This window comes from Hyla sarda, assembly GCF_029499605.1.
Source record: "Hyla sarda isolate aHylSar1 chromosome 1 unlocalized genomic scaffold, aHylSar1.hap1 SUPER_1_unloc_20, whole genome shotgun sequence".
NCBI lineage: Eukaryota > Metazoa > Chordata > Amphibia > Anura > Hylidae > Hyla > Hyla sarda.
Window position 1 is genome coordinate 334818 of NW_026607582.1, and position 27208 is coordinate 362025.

At 47.7% G+C, this 27208-nt stretch overlaps 1 protein-coding gene across 1 annotated transcript; it reads right to left on the reverse strand.

The window, feature by feature from the left end:
- Positions 1-214: 214 nt before the first annotated feature.
- Positions 215-26514, reverse strand: LOC130298099 (oocyte zinc finger protein XlCOF7.1-like). The gene is made up of 8 exons (XM_056550990.1): positions 26378-26514; positions 22161-22308; positions 21019-21198; positions 15762-15888; positions 15614-15678; positions 14819-15476; positions 2044-2850; positions 215-231 (listed from the first exon to the last, which is right to left on the reverse strand). Exons 2-8 carry the CDS (start codon positions 22236-22238, stop codon positions 215-217), a joined length of 1932 nt encoding a protein of 643 aa, XP_056406965.1. The 5' UTR covers positions 22239-22308; positions 26378-26514.
- Positions 26515-27208: the final 694 nt, after the last annotated feature.

Genomic DNA, 27208 nt, shown 5'->3' on the forward strand with positions numbered 1-27208 from the left:
AGAGGGGTCTGGAGGAGGGGGCAGAGGGATCTGGAGGAGGACATAGTGGTGTCGGGACAGAGGGGTCTGGGGGGATAGAGAGGTCTGAAGGAGGATTTAGGGGTCTGAGGGAAAAGGGGTCTGGAGGCGGATTTAGGGGTGCAGGGGACAGATGGGTGTTAGGAATATATTTAGGGGGCACAGTATCTGGCAGGGGGTTATAATGATTATCTTCTTATGGAGGATGAGGATCTGCGGACAAAGTGAGAACCTATGATCTGCTTGTGTCACACTCTGCAGAGAAGATGGAGCTTGTAGAAGTCATGGCGTCTGGACCAGATAAAGAAGAAAAGAAGACAACAGAGAAGACATCACTCAGGTCACTGATATCATTGTGTGTTCTGTCTGACTGTCCCATCAGCCGGAGTCTATTGTAAGTTCTGCAGGGATGATGGGTGATAATGTACTCCAACCTGTGGCTTTGCAGCTATTACAAAACTACAACTCCCATCATGCCTAGAGCTCTCCAGCATAGTCCAAAATGATGGGAGTTGAGAGGTCAGGCAGGAACACTGGGTTGGCACAATCCTTTGTAGTGGACACTATTATGTTTTAACGGTCTCCTGTATGGTACAGCTATGTACTGAGCACACAGCCTATGTACTACTATACATGGCACACAGTGTGTGGCACTAGTATACCCTAGGGGCACAGTGTGTTACATTATTATATCCTATATATCCGGGCAGCACAGTATGTGACATTATTATATCCACAATAGGTGGAGGTCAGCACTTCCCTAGTTGTGGTGCACGTGGATGGATCAGGCCCAGAACATAGTAGAGAAGTAATCCCAGCACTCACCATATGTTCAGGGATATGCAATAAACTACATTGAATATATGGTAAGTGCTGGAATTACTTCTCTACAATTATTATTGGTGGCACAGTGTGGGGCACTGTTAAACCTGGTGGCACAGTGTGCAGCACTGGTATATCTAGGAGGCACAGTGTGCGGCACTGGTATATCTAGGAGGCACAGTGTGCGGCACTGGTATATCTAGGAGGCACAGTGTGCGGCACTGGTATATCTAGGAGGCACAGTGTGCAGCACTGGTATATCTAGGAGGCACAGTGTGCGGCACTGTTAAACCTGGTAGCACAGTGTGCAGCACTGGTATATCTAGGAGGCACAGTGTGCAGCACTGTTATATCTAGGAGGCACAGTGTGCAGCACTGTTATATCTAGGAGGCACAGTGTGCGGCACTGGTATATCTAGGAGGCACAATGTGCTGCACTGGTATATCTAGGAGGCACAGTGTGCTGCACTGGTATATCTAGGAGGCACAGTGTGCAGCACTGGTATATCTAGGAGGCACAGTGTGCTGCACTGGTATATCTAGGAGGCACAGTGTGCAGCACTGGTATATCTAGGAGGCACAGTGTGCAGCACTGTTATATCTAGGAGGCACAGTGTGCAGCACTGTTATATCTAGGAGGCACAGTGTGCGGCACTGGTATATCTAGGAGGCACAGTGTGCGGCACTGGTATATCTAGGAGGCACAGTGTGCGACACTGGTATATCTAGGAGGCACAGTGTGCGGCACTGGTATATCTAGGAGGCACAGTGTGCGGCACTGGTATATCTAGGAGGCACAGTGTGCGGCACTGGTATATCTAGGAGGCACAGTGTGCGGCACTGGTATATCTAGGAGGCACAGTGTGCGGCACTGGTATATCTAGGAGGCACAGTGTGCGGCACTGGTATATCTAGGAGGCACAGTGTGCGGCACTGTTAAATCCTGGTGGCATATAGAGTATGTAGCATTTTATAATTGCCCCCCACCCCTTCTTTTGTGCTAAGGGTGTAAGGGACCCGCTACGTACAGGTGGCCGTGACGTGGCTAGTGGGCTTGCACTTCATGATCATCAAGTACACTAACGACCCATTAGTGTAATACATTTTGCTGAAGATCACTGTGCATGTTGTAGATGTGCGACCATTTCTGAGTTATTTCTCTATTTGAATTCACAATATATATTCACTATATTTTCTAAAAACATTTTTTATTTTTTGTGTTGGAGTGAGACATGAGGAGGGATTTTGGTGGAATGGGGGCGAGGCCATGGCAGAGTCTTCTTTGATGTACAAGAAGATTTGATTTGTTATTAAAACTTTTTTCACATTCGGAACATGAAAATGGCTTCTCCCCTGTGTGAGTTCTTTGATGTTTAACAAGATGTGATTCCTGAGTAAAACATTCTCTACATTCTGAACATGAAAATGGCTTCTCCCCTGTGTGAGTTCTTTGATGTACAAGAAGATTTGATTTGTTAGTAAAACATTGCCCACATTCTGCACATGAAAATGGCTTCTCTCCTGTGTGAGTTTTTCCATGTTTAACAAGATGTGATTTCTGAATAAAACATTTTCCACATTCTGAACATGAAAACGGCTTCTCCCCTGTGTGAGTTCTTTGATGTACAAGAAGATTTGATTTGTTAGTAAAACATTGCCCACATTCTGCACATGAAAATGGCTTCTCCCCTGTGTGAGTTCTTTGATGTTGAATAAGATATGATTTCAAAGTAAAACATTTCCCACATTCGGAGCATGAATATGGTTTCTTTCCTGTATGAGCTCGTTGATGTCCAACACCCCTTCTGTGACCTTTATTTTGCTGAACATCCTGTGATGACTGAGAAGACAGGACCTGTATATAAGGATGAGATGACAGATCTTGGCTGTGAAGGGCTGAGGGTGTATCTGGGATAATGGAATGTTCTTCATATGTATCTTGTGTGATATCATCATCTGCTTTATAATCTGAAGATATAAGATTCTCCTCTGATCTCCTGCTACAAGAATCTGCAGAGAATAACACAGATTTTATTATCAGTATTAACCCCTTAACAACACAGGAAATTTAAGCTTTTGCGTATTCAAGAGCCAAAAATCTTATTTTGCTATAAGTCTTGTTTCTTGCGGCGCCGATCCTTCATTCACTGTGCGGTAAAATTATTTGTCAGGTGAATACGATCACTACGATACCTAATTTTCTTGGTTTTTGTTACGCTTTTCTACTTTGTAACCCCTTAAAGGGACACTCCACTGCCCCAGCGTTCGGAACATTTTGTTTTGAACGCTAAGTTCGGGCTGCGGGGGTTGTGATGTCACGGCCACGCCCCTTGTGATGTCAAGCCACGCCCTATCAATGAAAGTCTATGGGAGGGGCAGGCTGAAGGGGTCATGATGTCAAGACCACACCTTGCGACATCACGCCCCCTCAGTGCAAGTCTACGGGAGGGGGCATGGCAGCTGCCACACTCCCTCCAATAGACTTGCATTGAGTGGGCATAGCATGACATCATTTGGGGCGTGGGCATGACGTCACGACCCCCACAGCCCACACCCAGTGTTCGCAACAAAATATTCGGAACGCTGGGGCAGTGGAGTACCCCTTTAAAGGGGTACTGCAGCCAACATTTACTTATTCCTTATCCACAGTAAAGGGGATAAGTAGCTGATCATGGGGGGGGGGTCCAACTGCTGGGACCCTCCGTGATCACCGGAATGGGACCCTGGCTCTCTCAGTGAGGAGCGCGTGTCGTCTACCAGTAGTCCAATGATCCATTGATTTCTATGGGAATGCCCATGATGCCGGAGTGCTGGACTCGGGTCTTTTCGGAGCTTCCATAGAAATCAAAGGAGCGGGTGCCGTCTACCCCATGTGCTCCTCACTGCCCGGTCCCTTTTCAGAGATCTCAGGGGGTCCTGCGGTCGTTTTTGGCGCCATGATCTGTTTTTTTTAATCGGACAATTTTTGTTTTGCTGGAAATTTTTTATTCCTTTTTATTTTATATCATGTGACCAAAATCATCATTTTTGGCGCTTGTTATTTTTTAACACTTATGCTGTTCACTGTGTGGTATCATAAATATTATATTTTAATAGGCCGAACAATTATGAACACGGCGATTCCAATTATGTTTTGTTAGTTTTAGTTTTTTTTTTGGGGGGGGGGGGGGGGTTAGGGGGGTGTAAAATGGGAAAAAGGAATAATTACATTTTTTTGTTTATTAGGGTAGGGGCTGTTATATCATTTTAAAAACATTTTATTATTTTTTACCTGACACTTTTTTCAGTCACATAGTCACTTTTATATACAAACATCAGCTTTGCTGTATAATGCTGTGCTATGACATAGCATTATACCGGCTGATTGGCTAATTGGCTATTACTGATACAGCCTAGCCGGCCTACAACATTGAATCAGCAGTAGGGGCTGTAAGGAGATCCTCCACTATCATCTTAGCTTATCGGACCCCCGTGATCTCATTGCAGGCTTCTGGCAGCTTTCACTTTATACGTTGTGATCAGCCCGTCATTAGCAGAGAGTGTCCTGCTGATGGTAGCCGACACTGCTATGAAATGAGCGAAGCTCCTGCGCTCGCTTCAAAGTTGCTGAACGTTTCAGGTCGTACATTATGACCCTGGTGCGTCAAGACACTCACACTAGCACACAAGGTACTGACTTTAGTATCAGGACTTTGAGTGCAGCGGCCGCAGAGTGGCGAAGCTAAGAGATCCCAGCCCCTCCAATCATCCAAGTACTGGCCGGCCGTCAGGACACCCAGAACATCTGTAATGGCGCGGCAATGACGTCTTATTGCACCGCCAGCACCATGATAGAATATTATTTTATTTTTACATATAATCCACCACTTTGCTAATATGGAGTGGGGGGCGGGGAGAAGCCTACCTACCAAAGGAGGGATGGAGAAACCACCTACCTAAGGAGGGGAGGACTTAAGTCACCTATCTACTTAACGGGTAAAGGGTGGAGAAGCCACCTACCTACTAAAGGAGCGGGGATGAAGAAGCCACCTACCCACTTAACGGGGGGGGGGGGGACTAAAACCACCTACCAACCTGGTGGATGGAGAAGCCCCCTAATTACCTGAGGGGCTGTTAGATGGAGAAGCCACCTACCTAGGGTGGGGGAGCTGAAACCACCTACTTACGTAAGTACAGGGAAGAAGCAACCTACCTTCCCATCTGTCAATCTCAGTTAAGTGGGGGGGGGGAGGGGGCCTAATTGCTATATGGGGGCACAGAAGGGGCCTAATTGCTATATGGGGGCACAGAAGGGGCCTAACTGCTATATGGGGGGCAAAGAAGGGGACTAACTGCTATATGGGGGCACAGAAGGGGACTAACTGCTATATGGGAGCAAAGAGGGGCCTAACTACTATATGGGGGGACAGAAGGTGCCTAACTGCTATATGATGGCAAAGAAAGGGATTAACTGCTATATGGGGGCACAGAAGGGGACTGCTATATGGCAGCAAAGAGGGGCCTAACTACTATATGGGGGCACAGAAGGGGGCTAACTGCTATATGGGGGCACAGAAGGGGACTGCTATATGGCAGCAAAGAGGGCTTTTTAAAAATTTTTTGGGGGGGAATGACATGTTAACGCCATCCACTGTACGGGAATAATAACATAGATAGTTCAGACATTTACGCATGCGTCAATATCAAATATATATATTTTTTTAACACTTTTTGGGGTAAAATAGAAAAAAGGGTAAATTTTAATTTTTACTGGGGGAAGGGCCTATTTACTTTATTTTTTATGAGTCCCCCTAGGGCAGGGGTTCTCAACCAGGGGTATGTGTACCTCTAGGGGTACGCCACGGGTTGTGCGGGGGTACAGCAATTCGCTGACAAATACCGGCCATGCATTGGGCAGTATTTGTCAGCGCAGAGTGGGGATTGGACGCGCAGTCATCGCGGCAGCTCACAATATGGTACTGCGGCCAGAGCTGTGGCCACGGCCACTTTACGTGAGCTGCAGTGGCTGCCATGCCTGAGGTGCCGGCACAGCGCAGAAGGACGTCCCACGCCATTGCGGCCCTCTGACTCCCGCCGAACGGGATAGACACAGGCCTGGTAAGCATGTTAGACTAAGTGTAACACCACAGTATGGGAGGGTGTTATTGTATGTATGTCATATATTGGCCCAGGGGGACCAGAGGGGGGGATAATGGCACAAGGGGATTAAGTATCGCACTAGAAAATTAAGCACACACCATTATGAAATTACCATATGTTCTGGCGTATAAGACAACTTTTAAACCCAGTAAAATGTTCTCAAAAGTCGGGGGTCTTCTTATACGCCGGGTGCTGCAGTCGGCCGGGATGCCCAGAGTATGGATTATCCATAACCCGGGTGTCCCGTCCGAGATGAATTACCCCAGTCACATTTGGGACATCCCTGTCCCCTTAAATGGGCACTGTCACCAACTTTATTTTTTGATATGTTGTAGTACTTATGTACTACAACTTATCTCTAATATACTTTTATTTTTTTTTATTAAAATGGTTTAATTTATATTTGAAAACCGGCCACTAGGGGTCTCCCTCCTAGTGGCCGGCTGCAGCCTGGCGTGACGTCACGCCTGAAAAAGGACTGATGCGGCCGGGCATCGGTCCTTTTTCATTCAGCCTGCGCTCCCTGCCTGTCAATCAGACAGGCAGGGAACGAGCGCATTGGTTTCCCGGCCACTGGCTGGGAGGCCACTCCTCCCGCACATCGTCGCCGCCGCTGTCCCTGCACGCCCGCTGTCGGACTCTGCAGTAAGTGTAATGAGGGAACGGGGTATGCGGGCGGGGGGTTTGTGATGGAGGGAACAAGGTATGCGGGGTGCGGGGGGTGTTTGTGATGGAGGGAACGGGGTATGGCGCAGGGGGGAGGGAGACGGAGGGGATGGGCTAGCGCCGCATGTAACTAACTAATAGTTTTTCTACACAGGGTTCCTCCAGCTGTTTCAATACTACAACTCCCATCATGCCCTGACAGCCAATAGATATCAGGGCAAGCTGGGAGTTGTAGTGGTGAAACAGCTGGAGGCACCCTGTGTAGATGAACTAAGGGCAGAAGTCGCCCCCAGCAGGCACGTGGTGCCTGCTGGGGAAGTCTGCCTGATAGTGAGCACACTGCCAGGCAGACAAAAGGCATTTTTAATATAGTAAAAATAAAAATTAAAAGCAGGGAGGGGGTTAGGGATAGATTGGCAATAGGTAGGGACAGGAAAAAAAAATAGGATGGTGGGAGCTACTCTTTAAGGATCCAGCCAATTTTCAGTGTGGGACCAGAGCGTTTTTTGCACATCTGACCACTGTCACTTTAAGCATTAATAACTCTGAGATGCTTTTACCTTTCATTCTGATTCCGAGATTGTTTTTTCGTGACATATTCTACTTTATGTTATTGCTAAATTTTTCTTGATACTTTTGTTTGATTCCCAAATTTGATGAAAAAATAAAAAATTTAGAATTTTTCTAAATTTGAAACTCTCTGCCTATAAGGAAAATGAATATTCCAAATAAACTTTATATTTATTCACATATACAATATGTCTGCTTTATATTTGCATCATAATGTTGACAAGTTTTTACTTTTGGGAGACACCAGAGGGCTTCAAAGTTCAGCAGCAATTTTCCAATTTTTCACAACATTTTCAAAATCGTAATTTTTCAGGGACCAGTTCAGTTTTGAAGAAATTTACACCCCACTGGTGTTTGACAGATCTTTGGAACAGTGGACTGTGCAAATGAAAAATAAAATTTTTCATTTTCATGGACCACTGTTCCAAAAATCTGTCAGACACCTGTGGGGCGTAAATGCTCACTGTACCCCTTATTACATTATGTGAGGGGTTTAGTTTCCAAAATGGGGTCACATGTGGGGGCCATTGTTCTGGCTCTATGGGGGCTTTGTAAACCAACGTGGCCTTCAATTCCGGATACATTTTCTCTTCAAAATCCCAATGTCGCGCCTTCTCTTCTGAGCATTGTAGTTCGCCCGCAGAGCACTTTACATCCACATATGGGGTATGTTCTTACTCAGAAGAAATGGGGCTACAAATTTTAGGGGGGGTTTATATCCTATATTCCCTTGTGAAAATGAAAAATTAAGGGTAACACCAGGTTTTCCCATCCAAATTTAATGAAATTTCGTCAAAAAACTGTGGGGTGTTAAGGCTCACTATACCCCTTGTTACATTCCGTGAGGGGTGTAGTTTCCAAAATGGGGTCACATGTGGGTATTTATTATTTTACGTTTATGTCAGAACCGCTGTAAAATCAGCCACCCCTGTGCAAATCACCAATTTAGGCCTCAAATGTACATGTGCTCTCACTCCTGAGCCTTGTTATGCGCTCGCAGAGCATTTTACACCCACATATGGAGTATTTCCGTACTCAGGAGAAATTGCGTTCAAAATTTTGGGGGTCTTTTTTTCCTTTTACCACTTGGGAAAAAGTAAAAAGTATGGGGCAACATTAGCATGTTAGTGTAAATATTTTTTATTACACTAACTGGCTGGTATAGCCCCCAACTTTTCCTTTTCATAAGGGGTAAAAGGAGAAAAAGACCCCCAAAATTTGTAGTGCAATTTCTCCCGAGTACAGAAATACCCCATATGTGGCCCTAAACTGTTTCCTTGAAATACGACAGGGCTCCGAAGTGAGAGAGCGCCATGAGCATTTGAGGACTAAATTAGGGATTGCATTGGGGTGGACATAGGGGTATTCTACGCCAGCGATTGCCAAACAGGGTGCCTCCAGCTGTTGCTAAACTCCCAGCATGCCTGGACAGTCAGTGGCTGTCCGGAAATGCTGGGAGACTCCGTTTTGGAAACACTGCCGTACGATACGTTTTTCATTTTTATTGGGGGGGGGGGGGGGCAGTGTAAGGGGGTGTATATGTAGTGTTTTACCCTTTATTATGTGATAGTGTAGTGTGTTTAGGGTACATTCGCACTGGCGGGGGCTTACAGTGAGTTTCCCGCAAGGAGTTTGTGCTGCGGCAAAAAATTTGCCGCAGCTCAAACTTGAAGCAGGAAACTCACCCGTGTGAATGTACCCTGTCTGTCACATGGGGGAGCAAACCTCCAGCTGTTTCAAAAGTACAACTCCCAGCATGTACTTACAGACTGTGCATGGAAAACCTTCAGTTAGGTTCTGTTACCTAACTCACTATTTTCCAACCAGTGTGCCTCCAGCTGTTGCAAAACTACAACTCCCAGCATGTACTAATCGCCGAAGGGAGATGTAGTTATGCATCAGCTGGAGGTACGTACGCAACTACAACTCCCAGCATGCCGAGACAGCTGTTTGGGCATGCTGGGATTTGTAGTTTTGCAACATCTGGAGGGCTACAGTTTAGAGACCACTGCACAGTGATCTCCAAACTGTGGCCCTCCAGATGTTGCAAAACTACAAATCCCAGCATGCCCAAACAGCTGTCTTTTGCAACATCTGGAGGGCTACAGTTTAAAGATCACTGTATAGTGGTCTTAAACTGTAGTCCTCCAAATGTTGCTAGGCAACTCACCGGCTTCCGTAGGGACCGAAGGGGACCGTCGCCGTTCGCTGCCTCTGCCGATAGGAAGTGGACCTTTGGCACCTCTCCCCTTCGGTTTCCCCGTTCTGTCCCGCCTATTGTGGGTGGGCAGAATGGGGAAACCGAAAGTTAACCCCCCGCCAGCGATCTGCTATTGGTCGCCGCTTCTAGACGACCAATAGCAGGGATAGGAGGGGTGGCATCCCTGCCACCTCACTCCTATCCCTTCGGGGGATCGTGGGTGTCTTGGACAACCCCAATCCCCCTTATTTTCCGGGTCACCACAGACCCGTATGACCTGGAATAGCCGCAAATCGCCGGTCCGATGACCACCCCCCCCCTGGGCATTTGCACGGGGTGCCTGCTGATAAATATCAACACTCACCCCGGTCCGGTCCCCGCCCGATGAGGACCGGAATTCCCACGGATATACAGGTAAGCCCTGGGTCCTTAACTACCAGGAAGCCAGGGCGTACCCATACACCCTGGGTCCTTAAGAGGTTAAAAACACAGGGGCCTGGGAGGTAGTGCATGCAGAGACGTCACTGATGTCCCGTGCGCCCATGGAAACGGCAGAGCGGAGCAGCGAGGATGCGTAAGTTACCAGCATGTCATCTTCGGTGCTCTGACCACCGCTCCTCTGGTCCCGGGACCTACTGCTATGGCTGATAGGCCACAGCAGTAGATTGTGACCCCTGACCAGAGGAGTGGTGGTCGGAGCACTGAAGTGGGGCTGTACACAGGCATGCAGCCTCCAGCCATACACTGTATATGTATGTCTGTGGGGGCCACTGCCTACCAAATGTGGGGGAACTATACTGCCAACCTAATGTGGGGGAACTACAACCTAGTGTGGGGGGGGGGGGGAGAACTATACTGCCAACCTAATGTGGGGGAATTATAACCTAATGTGGGGGAACTACCGTATACTGGCAACCTAATGTGGGGGGAACTATACTGCCAACCTAATGTGGGGGGAACTACAACCTAATGTGGGGGAACTACAACCTAATGTGGGGGGAACTACCATATACGGGCAACCTAATGTGGGGGAACTATACTGCCAACCTAATGTGGGGGAAATACAAACTAATGTGGGAGAACTATGCTGACAACCTAATGTGTGTGTGGGGGGGGGGGGGGGGGACTATGTAAAAAACCTAATGTGGGGGAAGTATGCTGGCCACCTAATGTGAGGGGACTATATAGACAACCTAATGTAGTGGGAACTATGCTGCCTACCTAGTGTGAGGGAACTATGCTGCCTACCTAGTGTGAGGGAACTATGCTGCCTACCTAGTGTGGGGGAAACAAAAGCAAAGGTACAGTACATCGCAGTAGAGGGGTAGTCTTATACGGCGAGTACATCCCAAACTCTATATTTTAACTGCAACAGTTGGGCGTCGTCTTATACGTGGGAAAATACGGTAAGTACTTTTATGACTTATTTTGTCCACAGGTACCCCTCGCACGTAAGTTCCGCATGAGGGGTTTCCGCAGACATACTTTTACCCTTTGGGAGTACAGTCGCGAAAAAGGTTGAGAAAAGGTTGGGGACTTGCATGTTTGCTGAAAGGAGTACTCCGGCGCGCACTTTTTTCCTTTTATCCCGTCCGGGCTGCAAAATAAAAGAAAACACACTTTCTCTTACCTGCCAACGAGCCCCTGGAGCTCCGGAGGCGGGACATCGCTGCGGCCAGTGATAGGCTGAAGCTCAGTGTGACGTGCCGGGCTAACAGGAAGTAAGAAGAATACAGCCCGGGGACCCAACACCTGTACCGGAGTGTACCGGAGCTCCGGGGGCTCTTGGCAGGTAAGAGAAAGTGCGTTTTCTTTTATTTTGCAGCCCAGACGGGATAAAAGGAAAAAAGTGCGAGACGGAGTACTCCTTTAAACAAATCGATGGAGTACATATACACTGCATCTCAGTCACACCTGCGGGGGTCCCGCCGCTGGGCCCCCTGCGATCTCCCTGCAGCAGTGAGATCACAAGGGTCCCAGGTTTAAAATGATCCGAGAAAAGGGCCAGACTGGTGGTCACTTTTGGAATCTAGTGTCATTTAGGATTGAGAAAGACAAAAACTCCTGAAGATTTCTGGCCAAATCTCATCTTGTATAATTTCGGAGAGTCCACGAGAGAATTATTCCAGTGCACTTCTTCCAGACATGAGCTGCTCTGCCACAGAGTGAGAAAAGACAGGGAGATTAAAGGGGTATTCCACCCCTAGACATCTTATCCCCTATCCAAAGGATAGGGGATAAGATTTCAGATCGCCGCGGTCCCGCTGCTGGGGACCCCCGGGATCCCCGCTGCGGCACCGCGCTATCATTACAGCACAGAGCAAGTTCGCTCTGCACGTAATGATGGGCGGTACAGGGGCCGGAGCATAGTTACGTCATGGCTCCGCCCCTCATGACATCACATCCCGCCCCTTTTAATACAAGTCTATGGGAGGGAGCGTGGCGGTCGTCACGCCCCCTCCCATAGACTTGCATTAAGGGGACGGGCCATGATGTCACGAGGGGCGGCGCCATGACGTCACGCTGCTCCGTCCCCCGTATCGCCCGTCATTACGCACAGAGCGAACTCGCTCTGTGCTGTAATGATAGCGCGGTGCCGCAACGGAGATCCCAGGGGTCCCCAGCAGCGGGACCGCGGTGATCTGACATCTTATCCCCTATCCTTTGGATAGGGGATAAGATGTCTAGGGGCGGAATACCCCTTTAAAGGGGTACTCCGCTGCTCAAGAATTTGGAACATTTAGTACTGAGCACTGGGTGTGGGCTGTGGGGGTCATAAGGTCACGACATACCTACTCAATGAAAGTCTATGGGAGGGGGCGAGACGGTATTAAGGAAAAGCCTAAAACAGAATAAAGGAATGAAGTGAAGTCAGGACCGGGATCAGGAAACAGAGAGCATGTGGGACAGGTCAGGGTCATACATGGGTCATCACAACCAGGAACAACAGGAGAGTGCCTGAAGATCAGAGACCATTCAAGGGTAAAGCCATACAGAACTGTAGTAGATTAAATAGCCAGGACCCAGCAGGGAAAGGGCTGGTTAATTAGCTGGTAGCCATGGAACCAGTTGCTGTTTGATGAGAAACAAGTAATGGATCGGGAGAAGGGAGAGGACCCTAGTTATGTCACTATATCCATCCTCCAAAAGACTCTTCTGCTATCTAGTATATGTCTCCATGTTGTGTATGGTGTTATCTGGTATATGTCTCCATGTTGTGTACTGTGTTATCTGGTATATGTCTCCATGTTGTGTATTGTGTTATGTGGGGAAATATATGTCTCCATGTTGTGTATTGTGTTATCTGGTATATGTCTCCATGTCGTGGATTGTATTATCTGGTATATGTCTCCATGTTGTGTATTGTGTTATCTGGTATATATCTCCATGTTGTGTATTGTGTTATCTGGTATATATCTCCATGTTGTGTATTGTGTTATCTGGTATATGTCTCCATGTTGTGTATTGTGTTATCTGGTATATGTCTCCATGTTGTGTATTGTGTTATCTGGTATATGTCTCCATGTTGTGTATCGTGTTATCTGGTATATATCTCCATGTTGTGTATTGTGTTATCTGGTATATGTCTCCATGTTGTGTATTGTATTATCTGGTATGTGTCTCCATGTTGTGTATCGTGTTATCTGGTATATGTCTCCATGTTGTGTATTGTGTTATCTGGTATATGTCTCCATGTTGTGTATCGTGTTATCTGGTATATGTCTCCATGTTGTGTTATCTGGTATATGTCTCCATGTTGTGTATAACGGGTTATCTGGTATATGTCTCCATGTTGTGTATTGTGTTATCTGGTATATGTCTCCATGTTGTGTATTGTGTTATCTGGTATATGTCTCCATGTTGTGTATTGTGTTATCTGGTATATGTCTCCATGTTGTGTATTGTGTTATCTGGTATATGTCTCCATGTTGTGTATCGTGTTATCTGGTATATGTCTCCATGTTGTGTATTGTGTTATCTGGTATATGTCTCCATGTTGTGTATCGTGTTATGTCTCCATGTTGTGTATTGTGTTATCTGGTATATGTCTCCATGTTGTGTATTGTATTATCTGGTATATGTCTCCATGTTGTGTATTGTGTTATCTGTTATATGTCTCCATGTTGTGTACTGTGTTATCTGGTATATGTCTCCATGTTGTGTATTGTGTTATGTGGGGAAATATATGTCTCCATGTTGTGTTATCTGGTATATGTCTCCATGTTGTGTATAACGTGTTATCTGGTATATGTCTCCATGTTGTGTATTGTGTTATCTGGTATATGTCTCCGTGTTGTGTATTGTGTTATCTGGTATATGTCTCCATGTTGTGTATTGTGTTATCTGGTATATGTCTCCATGTTGTGTATTGTGTTATCCGGTATACGTCTCCATGTTGTGTATTGTGTTATCCGGTATATGTCTCCATGTTGTGTATTGTGTTATCTGGTATATGTCTCCATGTTGTGTATTGTGTTATCTGGTATATGTCTCCATGTTGTGTATTGTGTTATCTGGTATATATGTCCCCATGTTGTGTATTGTGTTATCCGGTATATGTCTCCATGTTGTGTATTGTGTTATCTGGTATAGGTCTCCATGTTGTGTATTGTGTTATCTGGTATAGGTCTCCATGTTGTGTATCGTGTTATCTGGTATATGTCTCCATGTTGTGTACTGTGTTATCTGGTATATGTCTCCATGTTGTGTATTGTGTTATCTGGTATATGTCTCCATGTTGTGTATTGTGTTATCTGGTATATGTCTCCATGTTGTGTATTGTGTTATCTGGTATATGTCTCCATGTTGTGTATTGTGTTATCTGGTATATGTCTCCATGTTGTGTATTGTATTATCTGGTATATGTCTCCATGTTGTGTATTGTGTTATCTGGTATATGTCTCCATGTTGTGTATAGTGTTATCTGGTATATGTCTCCATGTTGTGTATTGTGTTATCTGGTATATGTCTCCATGTTGTGTATTGTGTTATCTGGTATATGTCTCCATGTTGTGTATAGTGTTATCTGGTATATGTCTCCATGTTGTGTATTGTGTTATCTGGTATATGTCTCCATGTTGTGTATTGTGTTATCTGGTATATGTCTCCATGTTGTGTATAGTGTTATCTGGTATATGTCTCCATGTTGTGTATTGTGTTATCTGGTATATGTCTCCATGTTGTGTATTGTGTTATCTGGTATATGTCTCCATGTTGTGTATTGTGTTATCTGGTATATATGTCTCCATGTTGTGTACACATAGGGATATTTCATGTCCATATTGCAGAAGTAGTATCACATTAGTTTGCATTTTGGCTGAAAGGATGAATATACAGCAAGAGACAGGACAGATAGATTAAAGAATCTGTGACCCTTCTCTGTATTTAATGGTTACTAATCACCTGGGTGGTTACCTGTAGGAATGTCCTCCTTATACTGGTCATCACCGCTCACATCTGTCTCTTCTTCCTTTATATCTGTAGCATTAATATGGATCAGAACTTTCCCTGTAGGAATGTCCTTCTTATACTGCTCATCACTGCTCACATATGTCTCTTCTTCTTCCTTCATATATGAAGGATTAATATAGATCAGATCTTTCCGTGTAGGAATTTCCTTCTTGTACTGCTGATCACCGCTCATATCTGTCTTTTCTTCCTTTATATCTGTAGCATTAAAATTGTTCAGATCTTTCCCTGTAGGAATGTCCTCCTGAAACTGCTCATCACCGCTCATATCTGTCTCTTCTTCCTTTATGTCTGTAGCATAAAAATTGTTAACATCTTTCTCTGTAGGAATGTACTCTTTATACTGCTCATCACTGCTCACATCTGTCTCTTCTTCTTTCCTTAATTCTGTAGTATTATTATAGATCAGATCTTTCTCTGTAGGAATGTCCAACTTATACTGCTCATCACCGATCACATCTTTCTCTTCTTCTTCCTTCATATCTGTACGATTAATATTGATCAAATCTTTCTCTGTAGGAATGTTCTTCATATACTGCTCATCACCACTCACATCTGTCTCTGTAGCATTAATATTGTTTGGATCTTCTCCCTGATTCATAAGATATGAAACAAATATTGTAAAGGTCATCAGACATGAGCAGGAGATGAGGAATCATGGAGGGTGAGGGGACTGACCACAAGAGCTTCACAGCCCTTCTACAGATCATAGGGAATATCTCCATCTACCTGATCATCTTGTGGAAGAAGAGGACGGGGACACCTCTCTGGTGCTGTTCTCTTACTGGATCTGACTGTAGGGAACACATACAGAGACTGAATTCATTCTTTACATACAAATAATAAGAGGACGTGTGTATATAGTCATGTCTATTACCTGGTGATGTGAGGGGCTGCTGATCCTCCATCATGACCTGATCCTTGTACTGATCCTTGTGTCCTTCTACATACTCCCACTCCTCCATGGAGAAATAGACCGCCACGTCCTGACACCTTATAGGAACCTGACACATAATGATACAGTCATCACCCCGACCCCTCCAGTGGTGTTACTGTATAATGTCCCAGCATTCCCAGCAGGGTCACCTCTCCAGTCATCACCAGACCCCTCCATTACTGTATAATGTCCCAGCAGTGTCACCTCTCCAGTCATCACCAGACCCCTCCATTACTGTATAATGTCCCAGCAGTGTCACCTCTCCAGTCATCACCAGACCCCTCCATTACTGTATAATGTCCCAGCAGTGTCACCTCTCCAGTCATCACCAGACCCCTCCATTACTGTATAATGTCCCAGCAGTGTCACCTCTCCAGTCATCACCAGACCCCTCCATTACTGTATAATGTCCCAGCAGTGTCACCTCTCCAGTCATCACCAGACCCCTCCATTACTATATAATGTCCCAGCAGTGTCACCTCTCCAGTCATCACCAGACCCCTCCATTACTGTATAATGTCCCAGCAGGGTCACCTCTCCAGTCATCACAAGACCCCTCCATTACTGTATAATGTCCCAGCATTCCCAGCAGTGTCACCTCTCCAGTCATCACCAGACACCTCCATTACTGTATAATGTCCCAGCAGGGTCACCTCTCCAGTCATCACCAGACCCCTCCATTACTGTATAATGTCCCAGCAGTGTCACCTCTCCAGTCATCACCAGACCCCTCCATTATTGTATAATGTCCCAGCATTGTCACCTCTCCAGTCATCACCAGACCCCTCCATTACTGTATAATGTCCCAGCAGTGTCATCTCTCCAGTCATCACCAGACCTCTCCATTACTGTATAATGTCCCAGCATTACCAGCAGTGTCACCTCTCCAGTCATCACCAGACCCCTCCATTACTGTATAATGTCCCAGCAGTGTCACCTCTCCAGTCATCACCAGACCCCTCCATTACTGTATAATGTCCCAGCAGTGTCACCTCTCCAGTCATCCCCAGACTCCTCCATTACTGTATAATGTCCCAGCAGTGTCACCTCTCCAGTCATCACCAGACCCCTCCATTACTGTATAATGTCCCAGCAGTGTCACCTCTCCAGTCATCACCAGACCCCTCCATTACTGTATAATGTCCCAGCAGTGTCACCTCTCCAGTCATCACCAGACCCCTCCATTACTGTATAATGTCCCAGCAGTGTCACCTCTCCAGTCATCACCAGACCCTCCATTACTGTATAATGTTCCAGCAGTGTCACCTCTCCAGTCATCACCAGACCAATCCATTACTGTATAATGTCCCAGCAGTGTCACCTCTCCAGTCATCACCAGACTCCTCCATTACTGTATAATGTCCCAGCAGTGTCACCTCTCCAGTCATCACCAGACCCCTCCATTACTGTATAATGTCCCAGCATTCCCAGCAGTGTCACCTCTCCAGTCATCACCAGACCCCTCCATTACTGTATAATGTCCCAGCAGGGTCACCTCTCCAGTCATCACCAGACTCCTCCATTACTGTATAATGTCCCAGCAGTGTCACCTCTCCAGTCATCACCAGACTCCTCCATTACTGTGTAATGTCCCAGCAGTGTCACCTCTCCAGTCATCACCAGACCCCTCCATTACTGTATAATGTCCCAGCAGTGTCACCTCTCCAGTCATCACCAGACTCCTCCATTACTGTGTAATGTCCCAGCAGTGTCACCTCTCCAGTCATCACCAGACCCCTCCATTACTGTGTAATGTCCCAGCAGTGTCACCTCTCCAGTCATCACCAGACCCCTCCATTACTGTATAATGTCCCAGCAGTGTCACCTCTCCAGTCATCACCAGACCCCTCCATTACTGTATAATGTCCCAGCAGTGTCACCTCTCCAGTCATCACCAGACCCCTCCATTACTGTATAATGTCCCAGCAGTGTCACCTCTCCAGTCATCACCAGACCCCTCCATTACTGTATAATGTCCCAGCAGTGTCACCTCTCCAGTCATCACCAGACCCCTCCATTACTGTATAATGTCCCAGCAGTGTCACCTCTCCAGTCATCACCAGACCTCTCCATTACTGTATAATGTCCCAGCAGTGTCACCTCTCCAGTCATCCCCAGACCCCTCCATTACTGTATAATGTCCCAGCAGTGTCACCTCTCCAGTCATCACCAGACCCCTCCATTACTGTATAATGTCCCAGCAGTGTCACCTCTCCAGTCATCCCCAGACCCCTCCATTACTGTATAATGTCCCAGCAGTGTCACCTCTCCAGTCATCACCAGACTCCTCCATTACTGTATAATGTTCCAGCAGTGTCACCTCTCCAGTCATCACCAGACCCCTCCATTACTGTATAATGTCCAAGCAGTGTCACCTCTCCAGTCATCACCAGACCCCTCCATTACTGTATAATGTCCCAGCAGTGTCACCTCTCCAGTCATCACCAGACTCCTCCATTACTGTATAATGTCCCAGCAGTGTCACCTCTCCAGTCATCACCAGACCCCTCCATTACTGTATAATGTCCCAGCATTCCCAGCAGGGTCACCTCTCCAGTCATCACCAGACCCCTCCATTACTGTATAATGTCCCAGCAGTGTCACCTCTCCAGTCATCACCAGACCCCTCCATTACTGTATAATGTCCCAGCAGTGTCACCTCTCCAGTCATCACCAGACTCCTCCATTACTGTATAATGTTCCAGCAGTGTCACCTCTCCAGTCATCACCAGACCCCTCCATTACTGTATAATGTCCCAGCAGTGTCACCTCTCCAGTCATCACCAGACCCCTCCATTACTGTATAATGTCCAAGCAGTGTCACCTCTCCAGTCATCACCAGACCCCTCCATTACTGTATAATGTCCCAGCAGTGTCACCTCTCCAGTCATTACCAGACCCCTCCATTACTGTATAATGTCCCAGCATTCCCAGCAGTGTCACCTCTCCAGTCATCACCAGACTACTCCATTACTGTATAATGTTCCAGCAGTGTCACCTCTCCAGTCATCACCAGACCCCTCCATTACTGTATAATGTCCCAGCAGTGTCACCTCTCCAGTCATCACCAGACCCCTCCATTACTGTATAATGTCCCAGCAGTGTCACCTCTCCAGTCATCACCAGACTCCTCCATTACTGTATAATGTCCCAGCAGTGTCACCTATCCAGTCATCACCAGACCCCTCCATTACTGTATAATGTCCCAGCAGTGTCACCTCTCCAGTCATCACCAGACCCCTCCATTACTGTATAATGTCCCAGCAGTGTCACCTCTCCAGTCATCACCAGACCCCTCCATTACTGTATAATGTCCCAGCAGTGTCACCTCTCCAGTCATCACCAGACTCCTCCATTACTGTATAATGTCCCAGCAGTGTCACCTCTCCAGTCATCACCAGACCCCTCCATTACTGTATAATGTCCCAGCATTCCCAGCAGTGTCACCTCTCCAGACATCACCAGACCTCTCCATTACTGTATAATGTACCAGCAGGGTCACCTCTCCAGTCATCACCAGACTCCTCCATTACTGTATAATGTCCCAGCAGTGTCACCTCTCCAGTCATCACCAGACCCCTCCATTACTGTATAATGTCCCAGCAGGGTCACCTCTCCAGTCATCTCCAGACCCCTCCATTACTGTATAATGTCCCAGCAGGGTCACCTCTCCAGTCATCTCCAGACCCCTCCATTACTGTATAATGTCCCAGCAGGGTCACCTCTCCAGTCATCACCAGACCCCTCCATTACTGTATAATGTCCCAGCAGTGTCACCTCTCCAGTCATCACCAGACCCCTCCATTACTGTATAATGTCCCAGCAGTGTCACCTCTCCAGTCATCACCAGACCCCTCCATTGCTGTATAATATCCCAGCAGTGTCACCTCTCCAGTCATCACCAGACCCCTCCATTACTGTATAATGTCCCAGCATTTCCAGCAGTGTCACCTCTCCAGTCATCACCAGACCCCTCCATTACTGTATAATGTCCCAGCATTCCCAGCAGCGTCACCTCTCCAGTCATCACCAGACCCCTCCATTACTGTATAATGTCCCAGCAGGGTCACCTCTCCAGTCATCACCAGACCCCTCCATTACTGTATAATGTCCCAGCAGGGTCACCTCTCCAGTCATCTCCAGACCCCTCCATTACTGTATAATGTCCCAGCAGGGTCACCTCTCCAGTCATCTCCAGACCCCTCCATTACTGTATAATGTCCCAGCAGGGTCACCTCTCCAGTCATCACCAGACCCCTCCATTACTGTATAATGTCCCAGCAGGGTCACCTCTCCAGTCATCACCAGACCCCTCCATTACTGTATAATGTCCCAGCAGTGTCACCTCTCCAGTCATCACCAGACCCCTCCATTACTGTATAATGTCCCAGCAGTGTCACCTCTCCAGTCATCACCAGACCCCTCCATTACTGTATAATGTCCCAGCAGGGTCACCTCTCCAGTCATCACCAGACCCCTCCATTACTGTATAATATCCCAGCAGTGTCACCTCTCCAGTCATCACCAGACCCCTCCATTACTGTATAATGTCCCAGCATTTCCAGCAGTGTCACCTCTCCAGTCATCACCAGACCCCTCCATTACTGTATGATGTCCCAGCAGGGTCACCTCTCCAGTCATCACCAGACCCCTCCATTACTGTATAATGTCCCAGCATTTCCAGCAGTGTCACCTCTCCAGTCATCACCAGACCCCTCCATTACTGTATAATGTCCCAGCAGTGTCACCTCTCCAGTCATCACCAGACCCCTCCATTACTGTATAATGTCCCAGCAGTGTCACCTCTCCAGTCATCACCAGACCCCTCCATTACTGTATAATGTCCCAGCAGTGTCACCTCTCCAGTCATCACCAGACCCCTCCATTACTGTATAATGTCCCAGATGTGTCACCTCTCCAGTCATCACCAGACCCCTCCATTACTGTATAATGTCCCAGCAGTGTCACCTCTCCAGTCATCACCAGACCCCTCCATTACTGTATAATGTCCCAGCAGTGTCACCTCTCCAGTCATCACCAGACCCCTCCATTACTGTATAATGTCCCAGCATTCCCAGCAGTGTCACCTCTCCAGTCATCACCAGACCCCTCCAGTACTGTATAATGTCCCAGCAGGGTCACCTCTCCAGTCATCACCAGACCCCTCCATTACTGTATAATGTGTCAGCAGGGTCACCTCTCCAGTCAATAGCTCCATCATCTTGTTGATGAGTTCTCGGATCTTCTGTTCATCCATTTCCTCATGTATCAGGGACTGAGGTGGGGGCCCCGGGATTGGGTTCAGGGTTCCTCCCCATCCTTCACACACAGGGGCCCGACAGCGCCCACTAGAGGACTTCTTCACTACTGAGTAATCCTGTGTATGGAGAGATACATTAATATAATTAAATAGATACATACATAGATGTTACGCCGAGCGCCCCGGGTCCCTGCTCCTCCCCGGAGCGCTCGCGGCGTTCTTCTCTGTGCAGCGCCCCGGTCAGACCCGCTGACCGGGAGCGCTGCACTGGTATCACCGGCGGGGATGCGATCCGCGTAGCGGGACGCACCCGCCCGCCCGCGGGTCGCATCACAATCTCCTCACCTGCCCAGTCCTCTTGCTGTCCTGTCCCGGCGCGCGCGGCCCCGCTCTATAGGGCGCGCGCGCGCCGGTTCTCTGAAATTTAAAGGACCAGTGCACCATCGGTGCCTGGCCCAATCAGTACCACACTTGCTCTATGTGTATAAAAACCCACTTCCCCTTCCTGTCCTTGCCGGATCTTGTTGCCTTGTGCCCTGTGAAAGCGTTTAGTGTGTTCCCAAGCCTGTGTACCCAGACCTTCTGCTGTTGCCCATGACTACAACTCTTGCTGCCAGCCCTGACCTTCTGCTACGTCCGACCTTGCTCTTGCCCTGTCCCTGTGTAACGCGCCTGTCTCAGCTGTCAGTTGGGGTTGAGCCGCTATCGGGTGGAACCACTTGGGGGTTACCTGCCGCTGCAAGTCCATCCCGCTTTGCAGCGGGCTCTGGTGAAGACCAGTAACCCCTTAGACTCCGTTCCCCTGGTACGGCCCACGCCATCACCTCACTGACACAGAGGATCCACCACCAGTGTCCTCGCTGCATACCAGTCCGGATCCTGACAATAGATAAGAATGAGGTCATGTGACATCACTCCCAGAATCCCTCACCTCTCCAGTCATATCCATCTGTTATTACATAGATAGGAATGAGGTCATGTGACATCACTCCCAGAATCCCTCACCTCTCCAGTCATATCTATCTGTTATTACATAGATAAGAATGAGGTCATGTGACATCACTCCCAGAATCCCTCACCTCTCCAGTAAGCCGGAAGAGTATCTGTAGGGTGAGGTTTATGATCCTGTCGGCCATCTTGTTCCTGTCTCTCTCCATGGTTGATGGGTCATCCAGGAGAATTCTCTTATATAGAAGATATCAGCAGAGGATCCTGGATTGGAGAAACCTGAAGGGAAGAAGAGGAGACGATGATAAACCGCACCAGATTCTATGGAGAAATAAAATCCATTTCCTGGAGATAATCTGGGGAAACATCTGAGGAGACATTATAGTCAATCATGGAGGCTGTAAACCTAGTCAGGGGATCCATCATAGTCTGGGGCGGAGTCATGGGGGATGGGCAGAATATGGAGACAGGAATCCACCGTCCATGTTATCCAGGTAATACCAGAAGCCATGAGTGGTGAGAAGAGGGAAATGGTGGACAAAGTGTCTGAGGACTCTTCATCATCCAGTAGATGTGACCTGTCATGGTCGGAGGTCACTGTCCTATGTCACACACCTTCTCTTACCATCCTATTTTAACTATAGTCAGTTATTCTGATGCCAACTAGGTGTTTACCCTGACCACTGGAGGGCGCCAAATATCAGGACTCCAGACAATAAACAGTTACACATATAAGGGATTTGGTGACACCGCACTGGAATCATTGATAAAGGGATCATCCATCTGGGATATTTCCACACAGGATCGAGACCTTCTGCCTCCCACTAATCCCAAGGATTTCCTCACATTATCACCTTCTTTTATATACATACGTATACGCTTATTGTGAGCGGCTTTACCTCATCTCACCTTCTCTCATAGTGGACTGAGGACATCTAGACCTGATATTCCTTCATTGTATGTATCCCACTGCAAACAAACCATTGTGCCTCCCCTCAGGGGTGTAAAGACCTTCACTCAGAGCAAACATGGTGGAAACATTACAACAACGAGACACAAACAAACCATTGTGCCTCCCCTCAGGGGTGTAAAGACCTTCACTCAGAGCAAACATGGCGGAAACATTACAACAACGAGACACAAACAAACCATTGTGCCTCCCCTCAGGGGTGTAAAGACCTTCACTCAGAGCAAACATGGCGGAAACATTACAACGAGACACAAACAAACCATTGTGCCTCCCCTCAGGGGTGTAAAGATCTTCACTCAGAGCAAACATGGCGGAAACATTACAACAACGAGACACAAAAACCATTGTGCCTCCCCTCAGGGGGTGTAAAGACCTTCACTCAGAGCAAACATGGCGGAAACATTACAACAACGAGACACAAACAAACCATTGTGCCTCCCCTCAGGGGTGTAAAGACCTTCACTCAGAGCAAACATGGCGGAAACATTACAACAACGAGACACAAACAAACCACTGTGCCTCCCCTCAGGGGTGTAAAGACCTTCACTCAGAGCAAACATGGCGGAAACATTACAACAACGAGACACAAACAAACCATTGTGCCTCCCCTCAGGGGGTGTAAAGACCTTCACTCAGAGCAAACATGGCGGAAACATTACAACAACGAGACACAAACAAACCATTGTGCCTCCCCTCAGGGGTGTAAAGACCTTCACTCAGAGCAAACATGGCGGAAACATTACAACAACGACACACAAACAAACCATTGTGCCTCCCCTCAGGGGTGTAAAGACCTTCACTCAGAGCAAACATGGCGGAAACATTACAACAACGACACACAAACAAACCATTGTGCCTCCCCTCAGGGGGTGTAAAGATCTTCACTCAGAGCAAACATGGCGGAAACATTACAACAACGACACACAAACAAACCATTGTGCCTCCCCTCAGGGGTGTAAAGACCTTCACTCAGAGCAAACATGGCGGAAACATTACAACAACGAGACACAAACAAACCATTGTGCCTCCCCTCAGGGGTGTAAAGATCTTCACTCAGAGTAAACATGGCAGAAACATTACAACAACGAGACACAAACAAACCATTGTGCCTCCCCTCAGGGGTGTAAAGACCTTCACTCAGAGCAAACATGGCGGAAACATTACAACAACGAGACACAAACAAACCATTGTGCCTCCCCTCAGGGGTGTAAAGACCTTCACTCAGAACAAACATGGCGGAAACATTACAACAACGAGACACAAACAAACCATTGTGCCTCCCCTCAGGGGTGTAAAGACCTTCACTCAGAGCAAACATGGCGGAAACATTACAACAACGAGACACAAACAAACCATTGTGCCTCCCCTCAGGGGTGTAAAGACTTTTGTGACACGGTCACATGACACATTTCTGTGCTTTTCGTACTTTAGTTCACATAAAGCTTTGGTGGGATCATAGTTGAATGGATCCGCGTCACACTGGGAATTATTGTCCAGAATCCGGGCAGAAAGACAATCTGGTCTCCAGGGTTGGGACGACACTATGTCGGGAGTTTGAATCCTGACGTGGATGTTGTCCCTCCAGGTAACCACATTATGGATCCTTTTCATCTGGAACACGTTGTTTGTGGTAACAAAGGGGATGGAACAGAGGGGCCCGAGCAGAGAAGGCTGAGGGAGAAGCCTCTGAGGAGAGACCATATGTTACCGCTGTGCCTCGTGTGCAGTCTGTGCGGCCGTAAGGAAGGAGGTAGAAGCAGCCACCGGGACCACAGCGGCGGCCATCTTAGATTGCTGTATGGAAGAAATGGCTAATACCCAGAGAAGAATTTAACCAGATGACAGGATGGGCGGGGAGGTGACCTGCAGCCCTTCACTATACAAACACGCCTCATTCCATAGACCTGCATTGAGAGGGCGTGACAGAACGAGGGGCGGGGCTTTGCCAGCACAACCCCCGCTCCAATCGTTCTGAACACTAGGGCAGCAGAGTACCCCTTTAATGGGTTAATCATTAGCAGTGAGTCCTGGCTGCTTATAGCTCCTAAGCTCTAAATCCCATATGGGGTGCAGAGCGTAAATTAGCGCTGGGCGTTATACCGGTTCATACCGAATACCGACATTTTTGTGCTGCACGATATGAATTTTAACCCATACCGCAATACCAGTTGGGCCCCTCCCCTTCAGGAATGAATGAGCCCAGCGCTGCGCTGTCCCCCACATCGGGGAACTAATCAACAGTCACCCGCGAGCGCTGTTCTGCCCCCCAATTAATTATCAGCCCAGCGCTGTCTCCATCGGGGTAAATACTGATATGTCACACGCATGCGCTGCCCTCCTCATCCTCATGATTGTTGCGGCCGCCGGCGCTGACACTCTATACCAGTGGTCTTCAACCTGCCAACGGCTGTCCGGGCATGCTGGGAGTTGTAGTTTTGCAACATCTGGAGGTCGGCAGGTTGAAAACCACTGCTCTACACTGTGTGGTATCCCTATGTCCGGGATGCAAAAAATAAACAAAATAATCTTTAACTCACCTCCCATTGGTCCGGTACCGGCCTCATCTGCTTCCTAGTGAATGGAACGTCGGACAGCCGTCAGCCTATCACCGGCCACTGATAGACTGAGCCCACTGTCATGTAAGAAGACGCCCAGAGCTCCTTACATGACAGTGGGCTCAGCCTATCAGCGGCCAAGGCGGAACATCGCTGCGGCCGGTGATAGGCTGACGGCTGTCTGACGTTCCCGTCCCTAGCGTAAGGCCAACGTCGGAACATGCGTGAGTTTATTTTGTTTACCTTGTGTCAGCGCCGGCGGCCGCAACAAACAGCATTAGGAGGGCAGCGCTGGGCTGATAATTTTTGTTGGGGGGGCAGAATAGCGCAGCGCTGGGCTAATTAATTTTTGTTGGGGGGGGGCAGAATAGCGCAGCGCTGGGCTGATAATTAATTTGGGGGGGAGGAAATACTGTTTTATACCATGGAACCGCCGAAAGTTACAAAAATACCGTGATACGCACATTTGGTCATACCGCCCAGCCCTAGCGTAAATGTACCGCATGTTCATAAAGGAGTTTTGTAGGGACCCCCTGCGATCTCTTGTACGGGGCCGCGACAGTCCACAGGAAGGGGGCAAGCCAACCCCTGCATGGAGTGGCGGCCAAAACGCCCCAACCATGTATCCCATAGAAATACAGGGAGGAAGTGCTTCGGCAGCTGCTTCCTGCGAAATGATGGGGACCCGTACAGGAGATCGCGGGGGATCCCAGCAGTTGGACACCCGCAATCTATAACTAATGTTATTTTTCACTGCCCTAGTCCTTTAAGGGTTAATAACATCCCCAATAATCCTGATCTGATGGTGACTGCACACACATACCTGTATCTGTAGAGGAGCCGTGTGCTTACAGGACCTGCGATTATGTCACCGTCATGTGATCAGTCACATTGAGGAGGAGTCACATGATCAGGGGCTGCTGTTCTGAGAGATCTCCACACACAACAGCAGTGACTGCCCCACCAGGACCTGCTCTGTATCTGCTACATGCTGGAGGTGTAGGACCTGTGATGATGTCACAATCATGTGACCAGTACATTTTGAGGCAAAGTTTAGCAGTATAGATGTGACTGTGGATGAAGGACCTGTGGGAGGATCATGTGACAGAGGGCGGGGCTGAGCAATTCAGGACAGGAGAGATTGTATTTGAAGGACCTGTGATAATGGTCATGTGACAGCAGAGTCCTTCATACACTGAGCAGATGAGCCTAGAGCAGCAGCCCCTGATCATGTGACTCCTCCTCCTCTATGTGACTGATCACATGACGGTGACATCATCGCAGGTCCTGTAAGTACACGGCTCCTCTAGAGATACAGGTAGGTGTGTTCTCTCCCTGTCAGGATTCTCTTACGTCCCTCCAGCAGCACAGATGGTATATTCCTCCCCCCCCCGCACACTGGTATGACCCATGCATTGTACTGACAATAAAACCTTACAAGGGTTAATCGCACCCCCTCCCCTATATAGAGGCCGATCCCCTCATCATGTGATTTCTCCTTTGGGGATTATTTTTATGTATTTTTGTGTTTTTTTTTACTTTAATATAATTTTATCTTTGCTCCCTGGTGAGAGAAGGGTTAATATATTGTGTTGTTTCTGCTGCTGTTTGTGTTATTCCGCCATCTTTACTCATTTCCTATATCTCCGCCCAG